Consider the following 20,049-nt stretch of genomic DNA (forward strand, 5'->3'; position numbering starts at 1 on the left):
GAGTGGCAGTAATCCAAGAGAGGTGAACTCCATCATTTTGTGACTTAGTAGTGTCTTTCTAGGGGGTTCAGGTGTCAAAGAATAAAACAAGGTCCCTAATGCTTAAACAGTCCAAGTGTATTCGGGATCTCCTACAAAGGGTTGTGATGGCGAATTCGAGACCATGCCCACACCAATGATGAGTAGTCTTTTACTAAATTTGTTTGGTTCTCCATTTGACCAACCCTTACTGTATTGGTCAATTGTTGGTGGGCTACAATATACCTCAATCACCAGACTAGATATTGCATTTACCGTAAACAAATATCACAATTTATGTAAGCACCCACCGAATAGCATTGGAAAGCGGTAAAGTGTATTTTGCATTACTTGGCTGGTAGTGTAGAGTTAGGGCGTGAAGTGCACAAGATCAAGGATCTTCGGATGTTGGCCTTTTGTAATGCTGATTGGGCTGCTGATCCTATTGGTAGGGGGTCAACGATAGGATACTGTGCTAATTTGGGTTCAAATATCATCTGTTGGTCCAACTGGAAGCAGGACCTGCTGTTAAGATGAAGTATTGAGGCTGAGTTTAGAGCACTAACGGATGCGCTAACTGATGTCATATGGGTGTAGAAGTTGCAGCATGAGATGTACATTGCGATCCAATTTCTGTCCTATACTGCAATAATCAAAGCATTGTCCTCATGGCCAAGAACCCAATTCTTCATAGTAGGTCAAAACACTTCGAAATCGGTCTTCATTATATTCACCACAAGGTCATTCAGTAGTTTACTCATGTCATGCACCTCCTAGCTCGGGGGATCAAATAACGAATCTACTCACCAATCCAGTTTCTCTTGATGCCTTCATTCGGTTTCAGTCCAAACTAAGGCTGGTCACTTAACCATCTTCAGTTTGAAGGAGAATTTTGGATATAGCAGAAGAAGTTAGTTGAGATATTTAGTTTGATATGGTAAGTCAGTTAGAGAGGAGATGAGTTTGTTACAGTTAGTTGAAAGCATTGCTCAGTTGAGGTGGCATTTAGTTACAAGTTAGTTAGAGAGTTAAGCTCTATGATACTATATAAAAAGCACTACTTCACTGTAAGCATATAACAATTGTCACTATAAATAATACTCATATTTCTCTACATCTTTTCTATGGTCTCTCTTTCTTCTTGTTCTGCTTGTGATTTCACTCTCTATCACACCTTTCCCATCTCTGATATTTTCTAATTTTTTTAACATTTCTCTGTTAAATATATACCACTCTTAACTAATATCATTTTTGTTGAGTTTGATAAAGAATAATTTTATTGATGATGACAAACATATATTTTTAATTGGGTTAAAAGTCTAAAAAATTTTTGATGTATATTTTATTATTAGGTCTAAGTTAGTCTTTGTTGGAGAAGTCTAAATAATGCATTCAAAGGCCAGCAACTCAGCTAATTCTTGATGAAACAATATTGGTGCTACTGCTAAAACTTTATCCAAAAATGATAAAACAGAACAAGAGAAATGTGGTTCAATTTTTTATGGCTATAAAATGTTTCATTAAAAAGTTTTTAGAGAAAAAAGTAAAATAATAGAGACAAAGTCAAACCAAAATCTGAAGTGGTTCAAAAACAAAGTGTAGTAGCTGTGTTACTATTCTTGTGCACACAATATAGCTATTTGAAACTACTTTGAAGATGATACACAAATTCAAAAAAGAAGAAAAAGAAAGAGTTATGTTTTTTCTGATTAAAATAAAAGGATAAAGGATTAATCTTGAGGCCAAAGCTTAAAATTAAGGGTGTTGATCTTGCATGCACTTTGAAAGCATCGTGACCTTGACCCTGCTACTGTTGTTGTTGCCCATCTTCTTTGCACCATTGCACATACTTTACTATAATTTTATACTCTAATTTTTTTGGGAGAAGAAGAAAAAAGTCAGTTGTTCCAATCTTCAAGTTTGACTCTACACATCTCAAGTTTTGGAGGCATTATCCATATACAAAAAGAAGTAATCAACTAGAAATTGGGCAATGAGAATGAATAAAAAATTCTAAATTTTCATAGTATCTCAATCACTCAAAGCTTGGAGTTTTGAAATCAATGCATGTACACTAAAGGGAGCATTCTACCAAGATAGAAGACAAATAGAGAGAGAGACTTAATTCTAGTTTTTTCATAACTTTTAAGTTATCATATTTCTTCTCTTTCATGAGGTTATATTATATATCTTGCTTTCTCAATTTATCTTTCTTTGATTTTTTATGGTAAAAGGTAATTTATGAGGTATTTGAAAAAACTATTTGAGAGAAAAGGTAAAGAGAATTAACTTGGAGAGAAAAATCACTATTATGTCAAATTCTTTTGATATATTTCTATTTTGTGTCATGAACTTGAGAGATTTTTCTTACTAAATTAGGTGAGTATACTTAGTGTTGAGAGTCTAGAGAGTGAACCTAATCGAAACAAGCTTTGTTAGAACTTAGAAGTTTAGGTCGTCCTAGAGAATTAGGAAGAATCTTAAGAAATTGGTGTTTGTAATCTTTGTTAAAGATAATGAAAATTCTATCATAATTGTGGTGAAGATTAAATAGGCCACGTTACATAAAGTGATTAAACTATAATACATAGCTATGTTATCTTTTCTTTTTTACTCTGTTTTTATTTTATTCGTTATGTATCTCATGAATAATCAATATCACAGATACATCAATAACAAAATTTTAAAATTTGTTTTAGTGTTTAAATTTAAAAACATAAAAAGCGATCCTAAATTTGATCCTAAGCCATTAAGAATCTTTAATTTTTATTATTACTGATATATATTTAATTTATAAAAAAATAAATTAATAACAAATTAGGACGTATTACTACAGTAGTAAAAATTTGTGCCATTCTCAAAGCTTGAACATCATCAATACATGACTTGATTAATATGTCTGCAGATATATTATATAGTTTCTAATATATTTGTAATGCTTTATTAAGCTTAGGAGCTAATTATACTTTGCTCCAAGCCAAGCAACAAAATAATTATTTGATTTTGAATGCATAACTGTAAGTCTATAACTACTAACTAGTGATGGTCAATATCAATGTAATATGAGAGGGAAAAAAAAGATTTAAACGAAATAAAAAAATATTAAAATTAAAACAAAAAAATAAAAATAATAAATTAAAATTAAATACAAAAAGAATTACTCAATTTTTTATTTAATTTTTTGATATAACAAAAAAAAATTCACTTAACTTAATTTGTCTATATTATAATAATTTAAAAATTAAATTAAAAAGACTTACTCTACTTTTTATTCAATTCTCCAATACAAAAATTTTTTTATCAATTTTACTTGTCTACACTATATAATTTCATCACGAAAACAAACAATATTTTAGGACTTCTATAATCTCTTGGTAAGTTCTACTATGTAGTATGTAGATAGTTATTGACTTCTATAAATATAGAATTGTAATGGTAAATATAAATAAAAACATCTGTCTCAAAAAGAGTCAGAATCTAAATTTTGGCAGGAACCTTACAAAAGAAAATTAATGATATTCACGTGAAGAGTAGAGGAGGTTAATACTTTAATTTAATAATTATATTTTATTATGATTATTAAGTTAAAGTTGATTACCGTCTTGTATCTTACTTAGGCTTTTCACGTTTTTAGACAAAAATATGTTTTCATGTTTAAGGCAAAAAATATTACTGTTATTCAGTACCCAAAAACAGAAATATCACTGCTTCATTCTGTTATCACACAAAAAAAATACCCGACTACTGCTATTCAATACCCAAAAAAAAAAAAATACCCTGACTACTACTACTACGCATGCCATTTTCTTATTCACACATTACTCTCATAGTCATCCATATGCAAAAAAATTAATATTAAAATAAATAATATATAATTCAAATAATAATAATAATAATAATAATAATAATAATAATAATAATACGAATAATTAAAAATAATTTTGAACAATATTTAGTTAAATCTGCATGTGTTATATAAAATAATTTATAATTAATTTCAGTTATATTAATTTAATGAATCATTTTAAATCAAAATAAGAATTCTAAAATAATAAATGAAATAATAAAATTTGATTTCTTTTATATTTATTTGAATTTGAAAAAAACCCAAATATACAAGAATAGTAAAAAAATTGATTCTCCTCTTATAGAATTGCAAATTTTTTATATTATTAAATATTATTTAAACACATCATTATAAACATAGTATAAGCAAAAGAAACAAAAATAAAAAATATATAATTATGAATAAATACTAAAATATATATACTTAAAATATTATTTTGATGAAATTATTTATATGATTTAAATCATAAATATTAATTATTTTTTTATAAAGTTATAATTTATAAATAAGTTATTAAAAATATCAATATACTATACTCAACAAAAAATTTAAAGACCAAAAAGTTATTAAAAATTTGTTATAAGAAAATAATATTTATTGCTACTAACATAAACAAAAAAAATTTTCTAATGATAAATTGACGATGGTAGTATAGATGTTTGCACCCTAAAAATATTGTTATAGAATATGTTTGGATGAAAAAAAATTGAATATAAAAAAATAAAAAATCCTTTTTAGCATATCTTAAATTAAAAGACATTTATATACATATTCATCGTATATTTAATAACAAAAAATATATATAATATTAGAATTTATGGCCAGTTACATTTTGAAAAACTACTTTAAAGAAAACAAAGACTAGTGGACTCGTAGGCAACTGGTTTAGGAGGCTGAGACTAAGAGCATGCCTCAAATAAAACAGAAAAAAAAATATCAAAGACTTGTAATTACTTTACATATACCTTTTTGTAAACTAAGGCTTTTTTTTATTGTTAAGAAGGGACAAAAATTATGTTAGTCTAATGGATATAGGTCCACTATTAAGTATTTACTAATTTGTTGTATTAAAATTAATTATCAACACAATAATCTCTGGTCACTGTGGATGAATAGTATAAAGTAAATTGTCTTTTCTGCAGTCATATTTTAAAATATTCAAAAAATATTTTCTTCTATGACACTTGTTGTAACCACAAGTTACCACTGTAATTCTACACTTATAGAACTCAATGGTCATCTAGATAGTAAAACTCACTTAATCTCTTTACAACGATTTCAAGAATTTAAAAGGTATTTAAACTATTTATTATGTTAAAATAAAATAAAAAATTTAAATTTACTAATATAAAATCTAATTTAATAACTAAATAAATAAAATTAAAATATATCAAATTAAATTGCTCATTCTAATATTTAAAAATATAAACTAATAACTAATAAATAATACATAAACTCTTTATATTAGGAACAACTATACTAAAAAGAGCGGCTTAATTAGAACAAGAAATTTCTGGGATCAGTAACGAAACCAGTTAAGGCAGAAGCTGCTGCAGTATAAGGAGAAGCAAGATATACTTGTCCTTCAATGTGCCCCATCCTACCAGGAAAATTTCTGTTTGTTGTTGACACACAAACCTGCATCCACATTCCTTTCATTAATTACATTTAAAAAAATTGAAACATCTTGTTATATTTATATGTGCAATCAAATCCTTTTCAGAAATAACAAGGGAAAATATATACATTTATACAGTCTTTTTTTGGTGCCTACGACGACTCAATAAAAAAAATGAAAAATGAAAACAGGGGAGGTTTATATTATTATTATTATTATTATTATTATTATTATTATTATTATTATTATTATGTTGATCTGCAATTGAGTCCAATCCACAGCAATTGCATCTGAATTTGTACTATAAGACATGGTTACCTGAGGTTCATTCAAGCGTCCATATGTGTCTCGAGGTCCACCCATACATGCAGCACAGCTTGGACTTGTTGGTGTGTCACAACCAGCTTCTTCAAATATTTCTGAACATGTCTTCCCACCGGACCCAGCTACCTCAAGAGTATACAAGTCCATCCAAACCTTTTTTTTTTTTAATTATAATGATTGGTGATTATAAACTTCATATTATAAATAAATATTTTGTTAACAAATGTCCTAAAAATACTTATTTTGTTTAGTGTTCTATAACTTTTATATATTTTTCATGAGTTTAATTTTGATATACTAATAATTTAAAATATTTTATACAGTCGTCCAATCACATTAGTTCTTTTGGATAACCCATTTACACTATCAATATAAAAAGTAGTTAATTTGTTAAATATAATAAATATTTTGAAATTTTTTATTTTGAGTACACTTGTGTTAACACCTGTCTTTGTAGCTAAATCATAGTAATTAATACGCATAATTAACACACCTTCTGTGTAGCAGGAGCTAGAAATGTAGGAACTTTGACACGTTTTCCCTACAAGGGGAAAAAAAGATGGTAAAATAAGAATAGGAGAAATGAGCATGATTATTGTGTACATAAAGAAATAAAAGTTACTAAAAAAGTGAAATAAAAATGGATGGTTTTCCATTAAAGAGTATGCAGTTTTCATATTAAAGTGACGATTTAATTTGTAGTGATGCATATGGTAATAAACTTACAGCAGCTAAGAAAACTTTTGCAGCAGCCATAAAATCTTGTGTTTTGCCCCCAGTGCATGATCCAATGTATACTCTGTCAATTTTCACATTGTTGCATTCTCTTGCCAAAGCACGCTTATCCGGGGAATGTGGCTGCATATGTAGTTCATATATATACACATTAACATGATATAAAAAATAGTCAAATAAAAATTAAAGTTTTATTTCTTACTTTTTTTTTAATTTTTTTTAATGGCACGAAAATTAGAAAATAAAATCAAATAAAGTTGAAGTATATAACCTTTGCAACTAATGGCTCCAATTTTGATACATCAAATCTATATTGGGCCAGGAATCTAGCATCAACAAAAGGAAAAAGAAATAATAGTAATAAGTCTACATTTCAAAGAACAAATATCATGTAAGAACAAACAAAAGAGAATTTATACCTATAGAAAACTTATCATATTACCTTGCTTTCTCATCACTAAAAACTGGTTCATATGGTGTACATGTTTTATCCTGTCCACATAATTAAGCAATATAATATATGATTCATGCAATAATATTAATAATAACAAATTACTGAATTAATTAACTCTAATTAAGATCAACCTCAAGGTATTTGTATGTGGTATTGTCAGCAGCAATGATACCATTTTTGCCTCCAGCTTCTACAACCATGTTGCATAGTGTTATCCTTTCTTCCATCTAAAATATAACACAACACCAATCCAAAAATGTTAGGCTTGTAATAACATTAGCATTAAAATAAATAATTATAAAAGAAGTGTATAAATTGTTGTACATACAGTTAAACTCTCAATAGTGGTCCCAACAAATTCCATGGCTTTGTATGTAGCACCAGACATAGATATTTCACCAATGATCTGAACCAAGGTTAATGTAGCATATTCATCACTAAATTTCATTCAAATGGAAGAACAACATGATGTGATATGAGAGATACCCATTGTTAGGATTTGGTTGAATTAGTCCCACATTGCTCAGGATAGCAAATGGAGTGGGTGGCCTAAGCTATAAATATGAGGCTAAGTTCTTCATTTGTTTTTGCACCAGTCAGAAACACTTTAAGCTTGTATCTGATTTTTCTTTTCCTCTGTACTCTTTGATTAGAGAGTGTTGTGAGGTGTAGTTAGATATTTGCTTTGAAAGAGTGTGGGTGTACTGGGGTGCCGGTGAGAGAAAGAAGTCTATGTGTTGTAACAATTTTCACATAGTGATATTCTCTGGTTGTCATTTGACAACGGCCGTGGTTTTTTCTCCGGTAATTGGAGTTTCCACGTTAAATTCTTGTGTTGTGATTGTGTCTATTTTATTTCTCTGTCAAAGGTGTTTTCTCAAGGGGGAATTGTGTCTTATTCCCAACAAGTGGTATCAGAGCTTCGGTTCGGTGGGATTTATTCTTAGTATGCTCTGTGGTTGCAGCCTAGTCTGACCTTCCACATCAGAAAAGAATTTTGTCCTGTGGCTTGAGGTTGATCTTTGGTTGCTGTTGTTGTTGCTGGAAGGCAGTGTGACTCTGTGAGAGTGCAGTTTGGAAAAGGTTCTGGCTAAGGAAAGACTTGGTATTTAAGTGTGTCCATTGTGACCCACCTCTCTTTCCTGGGGACCCTTCCTAGTGCACGGTCTACAGTTGAGTTATAATATTCCAGTATACGGTTGCAACAATGTCAGGATATTCAAGTGCTGTGAAGCTTGAAATAGAGAAATTTGATGGAAGAATCAATTTTGGCTTGTGGCAAGTACAAGTCAAGGATGTGTTGATACAATCAGGTTTGCACAAGGCGTTGAAGGAGAAGATCTCTGGTTGCTCTCTCTATGAGAGAAGATGATGTTCTCTAGAAGACAAGAAGTATCCTCATGGTATTACCGCACTGCCATGGATAAGGATAAGTTGTGGCAATCGGGTCCACAATTGCACACGGGCATTGGTTGGCGTTGAGATGCAAGGTGTGTGGCGGAGTTAGGTCGATGGCTGAAGAACTTCCAGGAAAAGCCAATTTGGAAGTTGCACCATGAATTTCAGCAAGGTTTCGATCTGTACCAAGGCGAAATTCTTGGAGTGGTCTAATTCCAAGTGAGTATACTTTCATGGTGGAGTATGATAGTTCTCTGAACTATGATTGTCGGTATAGACAATGGCAGCAAAGAATTGTCGGTGTTGACAATGGAAGCTGAAGATGTGTGACTATTTCAATCAAGGTGGAGATTGTTAGGATTTGGTTGAATTAGTCCCACATTGCTCAGGATAGCAAATGGAGTGGGTGGCCTAAGCTATAAATATGAGGCTAAGTTCTTCATTTGTTTTTGCACCAGTCAGAAACACTTTAAGCTTGTATCTGATTTTTCTTTTCCTCTGTACTCTTTGATTAGAGAGTGTTGTGAGGTGTAGTTAGATATTTGCTTTGAAAGAGTGTGGGTGTACTGGGGTGCCGGTGAGAGAAAGAAGTCTATGTGTTGTAACAATTTTCACATAGTGATATTCTCTGGTTGTCATTTGACAACGGCCGTGGTTTTTTCTCCGGTAATTGGAGTTTCCACGTTAAATTCTTGTGTTGTGATTGTGTCTATTTTATTTCTCTGTCAAAGGTGTTTTCTCAAGGGGGAATTGTGTCTTATTCCCAACACCCATCACTTACATTCAAAATTAGATCCTTTGCAAGCAGGTAGTTTGGCATTTCACCATCCAATACAAACCTTAATGTTGGAGGCACCTGCAGTTTAATTAAGTAATGACAGTAATTGGTAAATGAAATACAATTGAATCACTCAAATATGATCATTATGCTTAATTACATGCCTTAAGTAAGATCTTCCCTGTCCCTAATATAAAAGCTGCATCAGTGTTACCAACTCCAGTTGCAAACTGTCCAAATGCTCCTGCAGATGTTGTGTGAGAATCTGTACCAAACAAGACCTATCCATGTATATATATATAAAGTGATTAGAACAATTTTGAAAATCAAATTGTTATCTAGATCACTTTCCATTAGCAGTAGATGCAGGCTCAATTGTAATTAGTTAGTGATCACTTTAGCATATGCCAATTAGAATATAAATTAGTTTAGCTTGTTAGTTATTTAATGTGTGGCTACGATTATTTATATTTTAATTGACATATGCTAAAGTGACTAACTAATTACAATTGAGCCTCCATCTACTTATTAATGAAAAATGAGTTAGGTAACACAAATGTTGTTGTAACATATCAAATAGCTTTGTTGACAAAATTCACCTCTCCAGGTCTACAATGACCCTCTTGTGCCAAAGCAATGTGACACACACCTTTATAATCTGGGTTAGCCTGCAATATATAAAATGGTCAACCATTGGCCTAATTAATCTTTTCACTGATTAGTCTTATTCTCAACATTATTGAATTAAATAATTTATAAATAATCCTCAATTTAATAAGAGTTTTACACACACATCTAATTTAACTAGTATGTTTTAACTTCTTGCGAACTACTACCTATATGCTGTGTATAAACGTTGCAAAGAAAAAAGAAACACTTGTCACAGATTATTAGAGAGAAATAATAGTACCCTGAAATTGCTGCGATCTTGAATGTCATAGAAGAACTTGATATCTTGCTGGATGCAAAACTCTCTTGCAATATCCACATTACGGTGTGCCCGTTTATCATTTGTAAATATGTAATGATCAGGAATAACTACAACTTTTTCACGGTCCCATACCTTTAATAATCACAAAATAGCCATTATTCAAGATGAGAAAGTCAGGGGCAGTACTTTTGTTGAAAATTGAAATCTGACCGGTACTTAATCATTAAAAAAAAGATGATTAATTTTACACCATTAGATGTCATCTCACACCATTAAAAATATTGATAATGACTAATTGATGGCTAAACATTACAAATTCTGATGATCTCTAACACTCCTCATTTAAGATTTAAGTAATTATAGTGTTAATTTCAATTGTCTATATATTAGTCTACTGAAATCAAATGCATTCTCAGTTTAATAATATATAATGTAAAAGGTTTTTAAGATACTTGAAAATCAAAGTATGAATACTTATAACCTTTGATTAGATTCACTAATAAAATACTCAAAATCATGATAGTCAGTTAGACATCCAGGAGTTTCCAATTCCAGTGTGCAGTTAGTTTCAGTTAGATTTATATGACATAATATGTGTGTCGAGTGTCGACAGTAACGAACCTAAATAATTTTAGTTATGAAGGTACAAATATTAAAATATCATAAATTTTGTTAAACATTGATATATTTATATTTTGAAATTAAAATCATATATATAAATATTCAAAAAAAAACTAGACCTATATACAAAAATTGAAAATTATATTAATTTAAAATAATAAAAAAATAATTAAAATAGTTTTTTTTTTATTTTAAAATAATTAAATATTATATTTTATATATATTTTTAAATTTAATTTTGATATATATATATATATATATATATATATATATATATATATATATATATATATATATATATTATCAAGGGTAAAAAACTGAAATGAGCCAAGTAGAGCTCAAATTTACCTAAATCAGCCAAATGAAAAATCAATACATGAATCAACCAGGACGAGTTACTATATAATTCGAATCAATATGATTCGAATTTGATTTGAACGTAATTCGAATCAATATGATTCGAATTACTAGGAACGCCAAAAATGAATGAAGTTCGAAACAACTTGTTTCGAATTACAACTATAGAATTCGAATTTAGTTAATTCGAATTACTAGGAGAAACATTGTTTAGTAATTCGAATAAAGTTGATTCGAATTACTAGGTTTGGTTGTGACATTAGATAATTCGAAACATATAGATTCGAATTATATATATATAGTGCGAGCCAGGGCTATATATATAAGGTGTGAACTCATGTTGCTCTCAACAAAGAGGGGAGATGGCTAGTGAGGAGAGTTTCCTAGTTCTGGTACATTACAGAGGGTCCATTAAGAGAAAAACCCGGTCCGGCGTTAAGTTCACTGATAAGGATCCCCTATGTATTATCGTGACGCCGACAACCACCTACGATGCACTTGTTAGCTCTGTGCTGGAGAAGCTGGGTCTTGAAGGCGTTAAAAGGGTGAAGAAGTTTTTCTACCGCATTCCTACAGCGGTGCTCCATGACACCGTGAAGTTTGATTGTTTCACAATCGGTAGTGACGAGGACTTGCAGGTTATGTTTCTTTCTCGTAGGCAGTTTCCCGAGGTAAGGACTCCGGAGCTGTTGGCTAAGTTGGTTGATGTGGTATCTAGCTCGGGTGGTTCGAACCGGAATGCCACTACTATAGCCGCGGTTGCCGGCTCGAGCTCGAGACCTGCTGTTGCTTCATCCTCTGCTCCTGTGTATGAGCCACCGATGCAGCCTGTTGCGTCCCCTTCGTTTGCCGTTGATCTGAGCGGCAATGTTGGAGATGAGGTTCGGTATGGGGAACATATTCCCACCGAGGTACATTGTCCCACACCGGCTGGTGTTGGTGATGGTTTGTTTGATGATCCAGATGACGATGACGTGGAGCCGGATTTCATCGCTGATGAAAGCGGCGATGATGTTGGAACTACTGTTCCGACAAGGGCTATAGGTGGATCTAGTTCTGGCACACAGCAGTATCCACCCCATTTTTCCTCATTGGACCTGGATGCCATGCGGCAAGACGACAATGATCTGCAGGCCTCAGGATTTGGTGCTAGAGATACCGAGGGGTCTGCCGGTATGAACGAGTTCCAGGTTGGCCAACAATTTCAAGATAAAGATGAGGCGCTGTTGAGTGTGAAGACGTACAGTATCCGTCGAGGGGTCCAGTACAAGGTCGTTGAGTCTGACTATCGCAGGTATGTGGGAAAGTGTTCTGAGTTTGGGAATGGGTGCACATGGCTAATTCGGTTGAGTCTCCGACAGCGGAAGGGTATCTGGGAAGTGAAGCGATACAACGGACCGCATACATGTCTTGCCAGCTCCATCTCCAGCGACCATAGGAGTCTGGACTACCATGTCATATCCACCTTCGTTATGCCGATGGTTAGGGCTGATGCAGGTGTGAACATCAAGGTGCTCCAAAATGCCACGGCCGCACACTTTGGGTTCAGGCCTACGTACAGGAGGGTATGGATGGCGAAGCAGAAGGCCGTTGCCGTGATATATGGGGACTGGGAGGAGTCGTACAATGAGCTCCCTAGGTGGGTTTTAGGAGTGCAGCTGACGATGCCTGGCACTGTAGCCGTCCTCAGGAGTTGCCCTGTTCGAGTTGGGGGACAGGTTGACGATTCTCAGGTTTATTTTCATAGGCTGTTCTGGACTTTCCCCCCTTGTATCCAGGCATTCCGTCATTGCAAGCCTTTGGTGAGTATTGATGGCACCCATTTATATGGGAAGTATGGGGGAACACTGCTAGTCGCCATTGCACAAGACGGAAACTCGAACATCCTACCCGTGGCATTTGCACTAGTTGAGGGTGAGAATGCTGAGTCATGGTCTTTCTTTCTTTCCCACCTCCGTGAGCACGTGACACCTCAGCCGGGTCTGTTAGTTATTTCAGATAGGCACAACGGCATAAAGGCAGCCCTCGAGGCTCCGGATGGGGGATGGCTACCGCCTGCTGCGTACCGGGCTTTCTGCATTCGACACGTTGCAGCGAATTTTGCCTTGACGTTCAAGGGAAAAGATGCCCGGAGGCTTCTTGTTAACGCCGCATATGCCAAGACCGAGGTGGAGTTCGACTACTGGTTTGACATTCTGCGCTCTGAGAATCCGGCAATGTGTGATTGGGCGAACCGAATCGAGTATTCGTTGTGGACACAGCACTGTGATGAGGGTCGGAGATTCGGGCACATGACGACCAATATTTCGGAGTGTGTCAACTCAATCCTGAAGGGGGTTAGAAACCTCCCTGTATGCTCCCTGGTGAAGGCCACATACGGAAGGCTTGCTGAGCTATTTGTCCGTAAGGGGAGGGAGGCCGAGGCTCAGCTGGGTACTGGACAACAATTCAGTCAATACCTAGTAAAGTGTATCGAGGCCAACCTGAGAACAGCCCGGCATTTGATGTGTATACGATTGCCGGACTTGTCGGCAAACAGCTGCGTACCCAGTAACATCATGATGTACGCCCGGGCAAATCGCCTAACCGTCTCTTCATCTGCCCCATCTGGACACTCCCCGAATGTCTCCTGAAACCAGGTGCAGTTGACTGCGAATTTCTGCACCTGGTTCTCCGGCGGTAAAACACCAAGCAACTCCTGGAACCACTGCCAAGCAGGTCTCCCACCCTCAATGTAAATGTGGAAGTCCGTAAGGCAACCACTAACATAATCTCCGTCGACTGGCAACCCCAGCTGGTATCCGACATCCTGAAGCGTGATAGTGCACTCTCCGAACGGCATGTGGAAGGTGTGCGTCTTAGGCCGCCACCTCTCGACGAATGCGCTGACTAGGGGCTCGTCTAGTCGGAACCATCTGTCATTGAGTCTCGCAAGATGGTAAAGTCCCGCCATCTGCAAGTACGGGACATACCTCTCATCAAGACGCATCCCCTGTTGCCGCCTAACACTGGATATGCAACGACGAGGCTGGCCATTACATAAAACGCATAATTAGAACAGAAGCACCCTAAACCACTAACATAAGAAAAACCATTAACAAAAACCCTTAACAATAAACCGCTAAAACAAAACCATTAACACAAAACAATAAACAAAAAACATCAACAATAAACCGTTAAGGAAAACCATTAACAAAAACCATTAACAATAAACCGCTAAAACAAAACCATTCACCTAAACCATTAACAAAAACCATCAACAATAAACCATTAACAAAAACTATTAACAAAAACCATTAACAAAAACCATCAACTAAAACCATTAACAATAAACCGCTAAAACAACACCATTCACAAAAACCATTAACAAAAACCATCAACAATAAACCATTACCAAATACCATTAACAAAAACCATCAACAAATACCACTACCCTACACTAATTTCCTAAACCACTATCCAAAAACCATTTACAATAAACCGCTAAAACAAAACCATTAACAAAAACCATTAACAAAAACCATCAACAAAAACCACTACCCTACACTATTTTCCTAAACCACTATCATAAACCACTAACAGTAACATAAACCATTCTAAAAACCCTTTAACAAATACCATTATCATAAACCGCTTTCATAAACCACTAACCTCGTCGTTGATAACACCGGCGATATGAGCTACTCCATCCAGACGATAAAGCCTTCCCGGATCGTCCCCCATCGACAGAAACAGCCGCTCTGGTCAAGCTCGTACTGAACGCTGGTCCTTTTCTCTGGGATTTGGTGGGGTTGGAGAATGAGAAAGTGATTCGAATGAACTTGGCTCGAACTCCTTTTATAGCCGATTCCCTTGTAATTCGAATCAACTTGATTCGAATTACTATGCAAGCCCGTTTTCACCTAATTCGAATCGAATTGATTCGAACTCCTCTCACATGCGCTTCTCCTAGTAATTCGAATTAACTAAATTCGAATTCTATAGTTGTAATTCGAAACAAGTTGTTTCGAACTTCATTCATTTTTGGCGTTCCTAGTAATTCGAATCATATTGATTCGAATTACGTTCAAATCAAATTCGAATCATATTGATTCGAATTATATAGTAACTCGTCCTGGTTGATTCATGTATTGATTTTTCATTTGGCTGATTTAGGTAAATTTGAGCTCTACTTGGCTCATTTCAGTTTTTTACCCTATTATCAATTTAAAAATATTAATTAATAGATAAATAACATTCTTTCTCATCTTAACCAATTTTAAAAAAAAACTTAATAATTTCATTTATGTTTAAAAAATTAAGTTTCAGATCAGTAATTAATTACTTGATTAGTTTTATTTTATGTTAAATTTAATAATATAAAATTTCTTTTAATATAAATTTTAAGAATAAAGCTCTACATCCAAACAAATACTTAACTAAATCTAACCAAGTTGTTATAATCGCTTTTTAAATCACGCACATTCTCTTTCCCTGTTTCCTTCTCATCCTCCTTCTCTTTCTTCTTCTGTTTCCTCCTCCTCCTCCTCACTAACATCTCAGTTGCTGTTTTTCTTCTTCTTTTTTCTTTTTTTTTCTTTCGTTATCATCGTCACCACCACCATCGTTATCTTCTCCTCCTCTTCTTCCCTTTTTCCATTTGATTTCTTCTTTTCATTCATTTTTCTCCTCCTCCTTCTCCATCATCATCATTATCGTTATCATTATATCGTCATTATCATCATCATTATTGTCATCATCATCTTCTTTATCGTTATTATTGTTATTATTATCATTATCCTTGAATTTTGGTCATTATTAATGACATTATTGTCTGATCCAAAATTAATTTGGATGTGTTTTGGTTCATGATTCAGTCTTGTTTATGTACTTGTTTTCGAACTAAGTTTACGTGTCACAATCATTAAGTAATTTCAGTGTAAAAACTAAGAAATTTATGTGTATTTATTAAAAAATTTCGATGTATTTTTATTTTGATAAATTTTGCATAATTTAAAACTTAGCACAATGATAAAGGGTCCAACTCTTCCTTCTTAAAGGTGAGAGAGAATATTATCTAAAACCTGACCAAAAAACACATAATTTATCTGATTATTCCTGCACATTAACTTGCTAATGAGATGTCCCAGTACTAAAGTGTACGTTAATCAGTCCATAACTACTTGCATTAGACCATGATAAATTACTCTAAGTCTTGCAACTGCTTCTTATTCTTCTTCTTTTTCATCATCATCATCATCTTTTTTTTTTTGTTATTCATCTTTTCTTTCTTGTTTCACCTTCTCAAATTTTTTCTTGTTTTACTCTCTTAACACGAATAAAAATAATGAACCTACATTCACAACTAAAAAAAAAAGAAAGAAATAAAAAAAAGAAGAAAAAGAAAAAAAATGTAGTATTAAAGAAGATATTTTTGTGCTTTTGTAGCAAAGTTTCAGTATAAAAACTAAGAAATTTATGTGTATTTGTTAAGAAATTTCAATATATTTTTATTCTGATAAGTTTTGTATAATTCAAAACTCTTTATTTTTCTCCTCCTCATCTTCTGTTCCTTATTTTTCTTCTTCTTTTTTATCATAATCTTTTTTTATTTATCTTTTTCTTCTTGTTTTACCTTCTTAATTTTTTTTTGTTTTACTCTCTTAACAAGAATAAAAACATAAAAAAGAAGAAACACATACTACAGCAAAATTACTAAAAGAAAATAAACCTACATTCATTCAACTAAAAGAAAGAAAGAAATAAGGGAAAAAAGAAGAAAAAAATACAGCATTAAATAATATATTTTTGTGCTTTTGTAGCAAAATTTCGGTGTAAAATCTAAGAAATTTATGTGTATTTATTAAAAAAATTTCGGTATATTTTTATTTTGATAAGTTTTATATAATTCAAAGCTTTTTCTTGCTGCTTGTTCTTCATCATTTTCTTTTTAATTCATTTTTTCATAATTCTTTTTGTTTCGTTCTCTTAGAAGGAATAAAATAAAAAGAAAAATTCTACTGTGCTTACACTGAAAATAAGCATATGATGCTGATAAGAGGTGGTGCATTATTAGACTGCCACCTATATGAAGAATGAAACAGATTCTGGTACGGCCATTATGATGGAGGATAAAGAATCCTATTTCCGTTATGTTTATAGTAATTAATTAGATAATTAGTTGTTGCATAATAAAAATGGATTGGGTCTGCAAAAAACCATGGAAATTAGGGCTTTTATTCCTCTTATCTAGCCCTTTCGAATTTTTTGGGACATTCTTTATTTTTTTGACCCTCTTTATTTTTTATTTATCTTGCTCCCTTGGATCAACATCACACACCTGAGCCCATTAATTGTGCACCAACTACGTCATTAACCCAGAAGTAAAATTATGTAAAAATAAAAAACTTTATTTCCATTTTAATGTTTTAAGAACATCAATTTTTATGTGTCAAATAATTGTGGTTCATTTAGGATTTGGTTATGGCGCTGGAAAAAAAATTTTCAATTTTCTGGACTTAGAAGTTAATAATTTGCTATTTTATACTTGTAAGTTTTGAAGAGAAAATTTGATGAAATAAAAAGGAACATAAAATCAAATAAATGGATAAAAATAGAAATAAAAATTTGATAATTTTAAAGAAAAAATATTTATTCATGACATATAAAAAAGTTTCACTTGATCTCTCTCCGTAAAAATAACAATCTCTATATTAATATTATTGCTATCTGGTTATTGGTTGGAGACTCACATAATAAGAAATGATTAAACATATATATTAAAGAGTAAAAAAATATTTTGAATAATTTATTATATTAGCACTACGTTTTTTTTTTGGGTCATGGTAATAAATCAGAGGCCGAATTATAGTTTTAGCAGATTTCCCAATATGCTTTTCCCGAGGAACAAAAGTCCCAATTTCTATGGTTTTTTGTGAGCCCAATCTATTTTTATTATATAACAACTAATTATCTAATTAATTACCATAAACATAACGGAAATAGGATTCTTTGTCCTCCATCATAATGGCCGTACCAGAACTTGTTTCATTCTTCATACAAGTGGCAGCCTAATAATGCACCACTTCTTATTAGCATCACATGTTTATTTTCAGTGTAAGCACAGTAGAATTTTCTAAATAAAAAAAAAATCAATACTACAAAATTACTAGAAAGAAAATGAAAAAAAAAAAACATAATAATAAAAAAATGACAATTGAGAGAAAACATGCGAAGAAGAAGAAAAAACGCCACAAAAAAAAGGAAGAATGCGAAAAGAAAAAAGAAACGCAAAGATAAAAAATAATATAAATTAGCGAAATGTCCGTGTGTGCACGTTACGTGTAATGAAAGTGATTTTTATTAGATTTGGATCAACTTAATTAAACTTGGCTGCAAAAAAAATTAAATGCATACCAAGACTGAAATTTTAATGAGAACAAAGATAATATAATAATAGGAGCAAAATATATTAATCTATATGTACTTATTAATTTGTTTTTAAACTTCTAAAAGAACAAATACCCTTACACCCCCTCTTTTTCACCAGACCCATCTCTGTGTGTCAATATTTTAACTATTATCATTCACATAAAGACATATCCAGTATCAATGAATTGTGGAGTCACAAAAGAAGATACCTTAGCATTGTTGCCAAACTCTCTCTTGAAGATATCAGAGACAGCAGGACAAGTAAGGTCATTGAGCATCAAAACATCTGCATTAGCCCACACGTTCTCACCCGGATTCACCATACCTTTTTCCGAAGCTCTCGCCAGTATCTTCTCTGTTGTAGTCAAGCCAATTTTCGCCTTAGGTGCACCATCAACCAAAAAGAACTCACCCTTAGTACTTAATTATAGTTAGCTTATATTTAGCTTAATAGCTTCAATAATTTGAAGTAAAGAGTTGAATGAAACTAACTGAGCCATATGAAGAAGGGTTGCGTTTGTTCTGCTGAGTTGACACAACAGAAACAATCTTCTTTGATCTTGTCTTCTTGCATCTCAAATCAGTGACAAACGATGAAGATGAATGAAAGTCAACCACACACAAACCATTCTGCCACCAAAAGTTATACACACAAAATAATAAATATTAATCAAAATTATAAATTTCTGCTAGTTATATATTCAGCTCTATAAAAGTTCAAGAACTTGGAATTTGAAATATATGGTAACTACTTAGGGATATTAGACCTTGCTAGTAATGAATGGTGAAGAAATGAGAGCCATGAGTGAAATAACACTGTAGCTAATATAGGCAGAACAAGTTGGATAATCAAATAATCATATATTGTATAGTGTTATAGGGAGAAATATAAGAAGTGTTATTTTCTTTTTCTTGAGAGAAATTTGGTGAGAAGTAAAGAACAAAAAGAATTTTGATGCTGGGATCAAATGGTTTAAGGCAATAATTTACATACTATATGATGTCCAGATGTAGGAGTCAAAATACACAATGATTATTTTAGTGTGACGGGATATTTCTTTTCACCTTCGTTGAATGAAACAGAGTACAGAAGCCAAGTGTAACAATCTACATTAAGGAGGGTAGAAAACATCAATTTGGCTTCCCATTCCATGGATACTTTTCAAAAATTGGCAAAAGTCATATCCGTAAAGCTATTCACTGCTCAGCCAAATAAGTTGATGAATCAGAAATTCTTATGTGGGCTAATTTTTTTTTAAATGAAAAAAAATTATGTGTAATTTATTGTAATGGTTAATTAGTGTATTTTTTTTGTATAGATTTTAATTTTAATTTTAAATAATAAATTAGACCTTTAGATTTGAAGAATAATAAATTTTATAAAAAAATCTGAAGATTTGATCTCATAGTACATAAATTAAAAGGTTCAATTTATATTGAAATAAATTTTTTTCTACTATATTTACACATTTAAATATTTTAATACTAAAATACAAATTTGTAGATTAGATTTGTATTTTAAAAAAATTTAAAATAAAAAAATTAATCCTCAAATTTG

General features: G+C 32.5%; 2 protein-coding genes across 3 annotated transcripts; both read right to left on the reverse strand.

Annotated features, from left to right (window-relative positions):
• Positions 1-5,190: 5,190 nt before the first annotated feature.
• On the reverse strand, positions 5,191-19,574 carry LOC112711361 (3-isopropylmalate dehydratase large subunit, chloroplastic). Of its 2 annotated transcripts, none has more exons than XM_025763995.3 (15): positions 19,259-19,574; positions 18,984-19,121; positions 18,701-18,871; positions 10,083-10,235; positions 9,822-9,840; positions 9,337-9,416; positions 9,176-9,250; positions 7,325-7,402; positions 7,128-7,223; positions 6,985-7,034; positions 6,814-6,868; positions 6,534-6,665; positions 6,301-6,348; positions 5,802-5,960; positions 5,191-5,503 (listed from the first exon to the last, which is right to left on the reverse strand). In XM_025763995.3, exons 1-15 carry the CDS (start codon positions 19,292-19,294, stop codon positions 5,363-5,365), a joined length of 1,431 nt encoding a protein of 476 aa, XP_025619780.1. In that variant the 5' UTR covers positions 19,295-19,574; the 3' UTR covers positions 5,191-5,362. The 2 variants fall into 2 exon arrangements, with proteins under 2 accessions (XP_025619780.1, XP_025619779.1); XM_025763994.3 differs by having other exon boundaries at positions 9,337-9,453; positions 9,772-9,840.
• Positions 13,397-14,957, reverse strand: LOC140175352 (protein MAIN-LIKE 1-like). Its single transcript, XM_072203323.1, has 2 exons — positions 14,733-14,957; positions 13,397-14,109 (listed from the first exon to the last, which is right to left on the reverse strand). Exons 1-2 carry the CDS (start codon positions 14,802-14,804, stop codon positions 13,534-13,536), a joined length of 648 nt encoding a protein of 215 aa, XP_072059424.1. The 5' UTR covers positions 14,805-14,957; the 3' UTR covers positions 13,397-13,533.
• Positions 19,575-20,049: the final 475 nt, after the last annotated feature.

This window comes from Arachis hypogaea, chromosome 9 (assembly GCF_003086295.3).
Source record: "Arachis hypogaea cultivar Tifrunner chromosome 9, arahy.Tifrunner.gnm2.J5K5, whole genome shotgun sequence".
Taxonomy (NCBI): domain Eukaryota; kingdom Viridiplantae; phylum Streptophyta; class Magnoliopsida; order Fabales; family Fabaceae; genus Arachis; species Arachis hypogaea.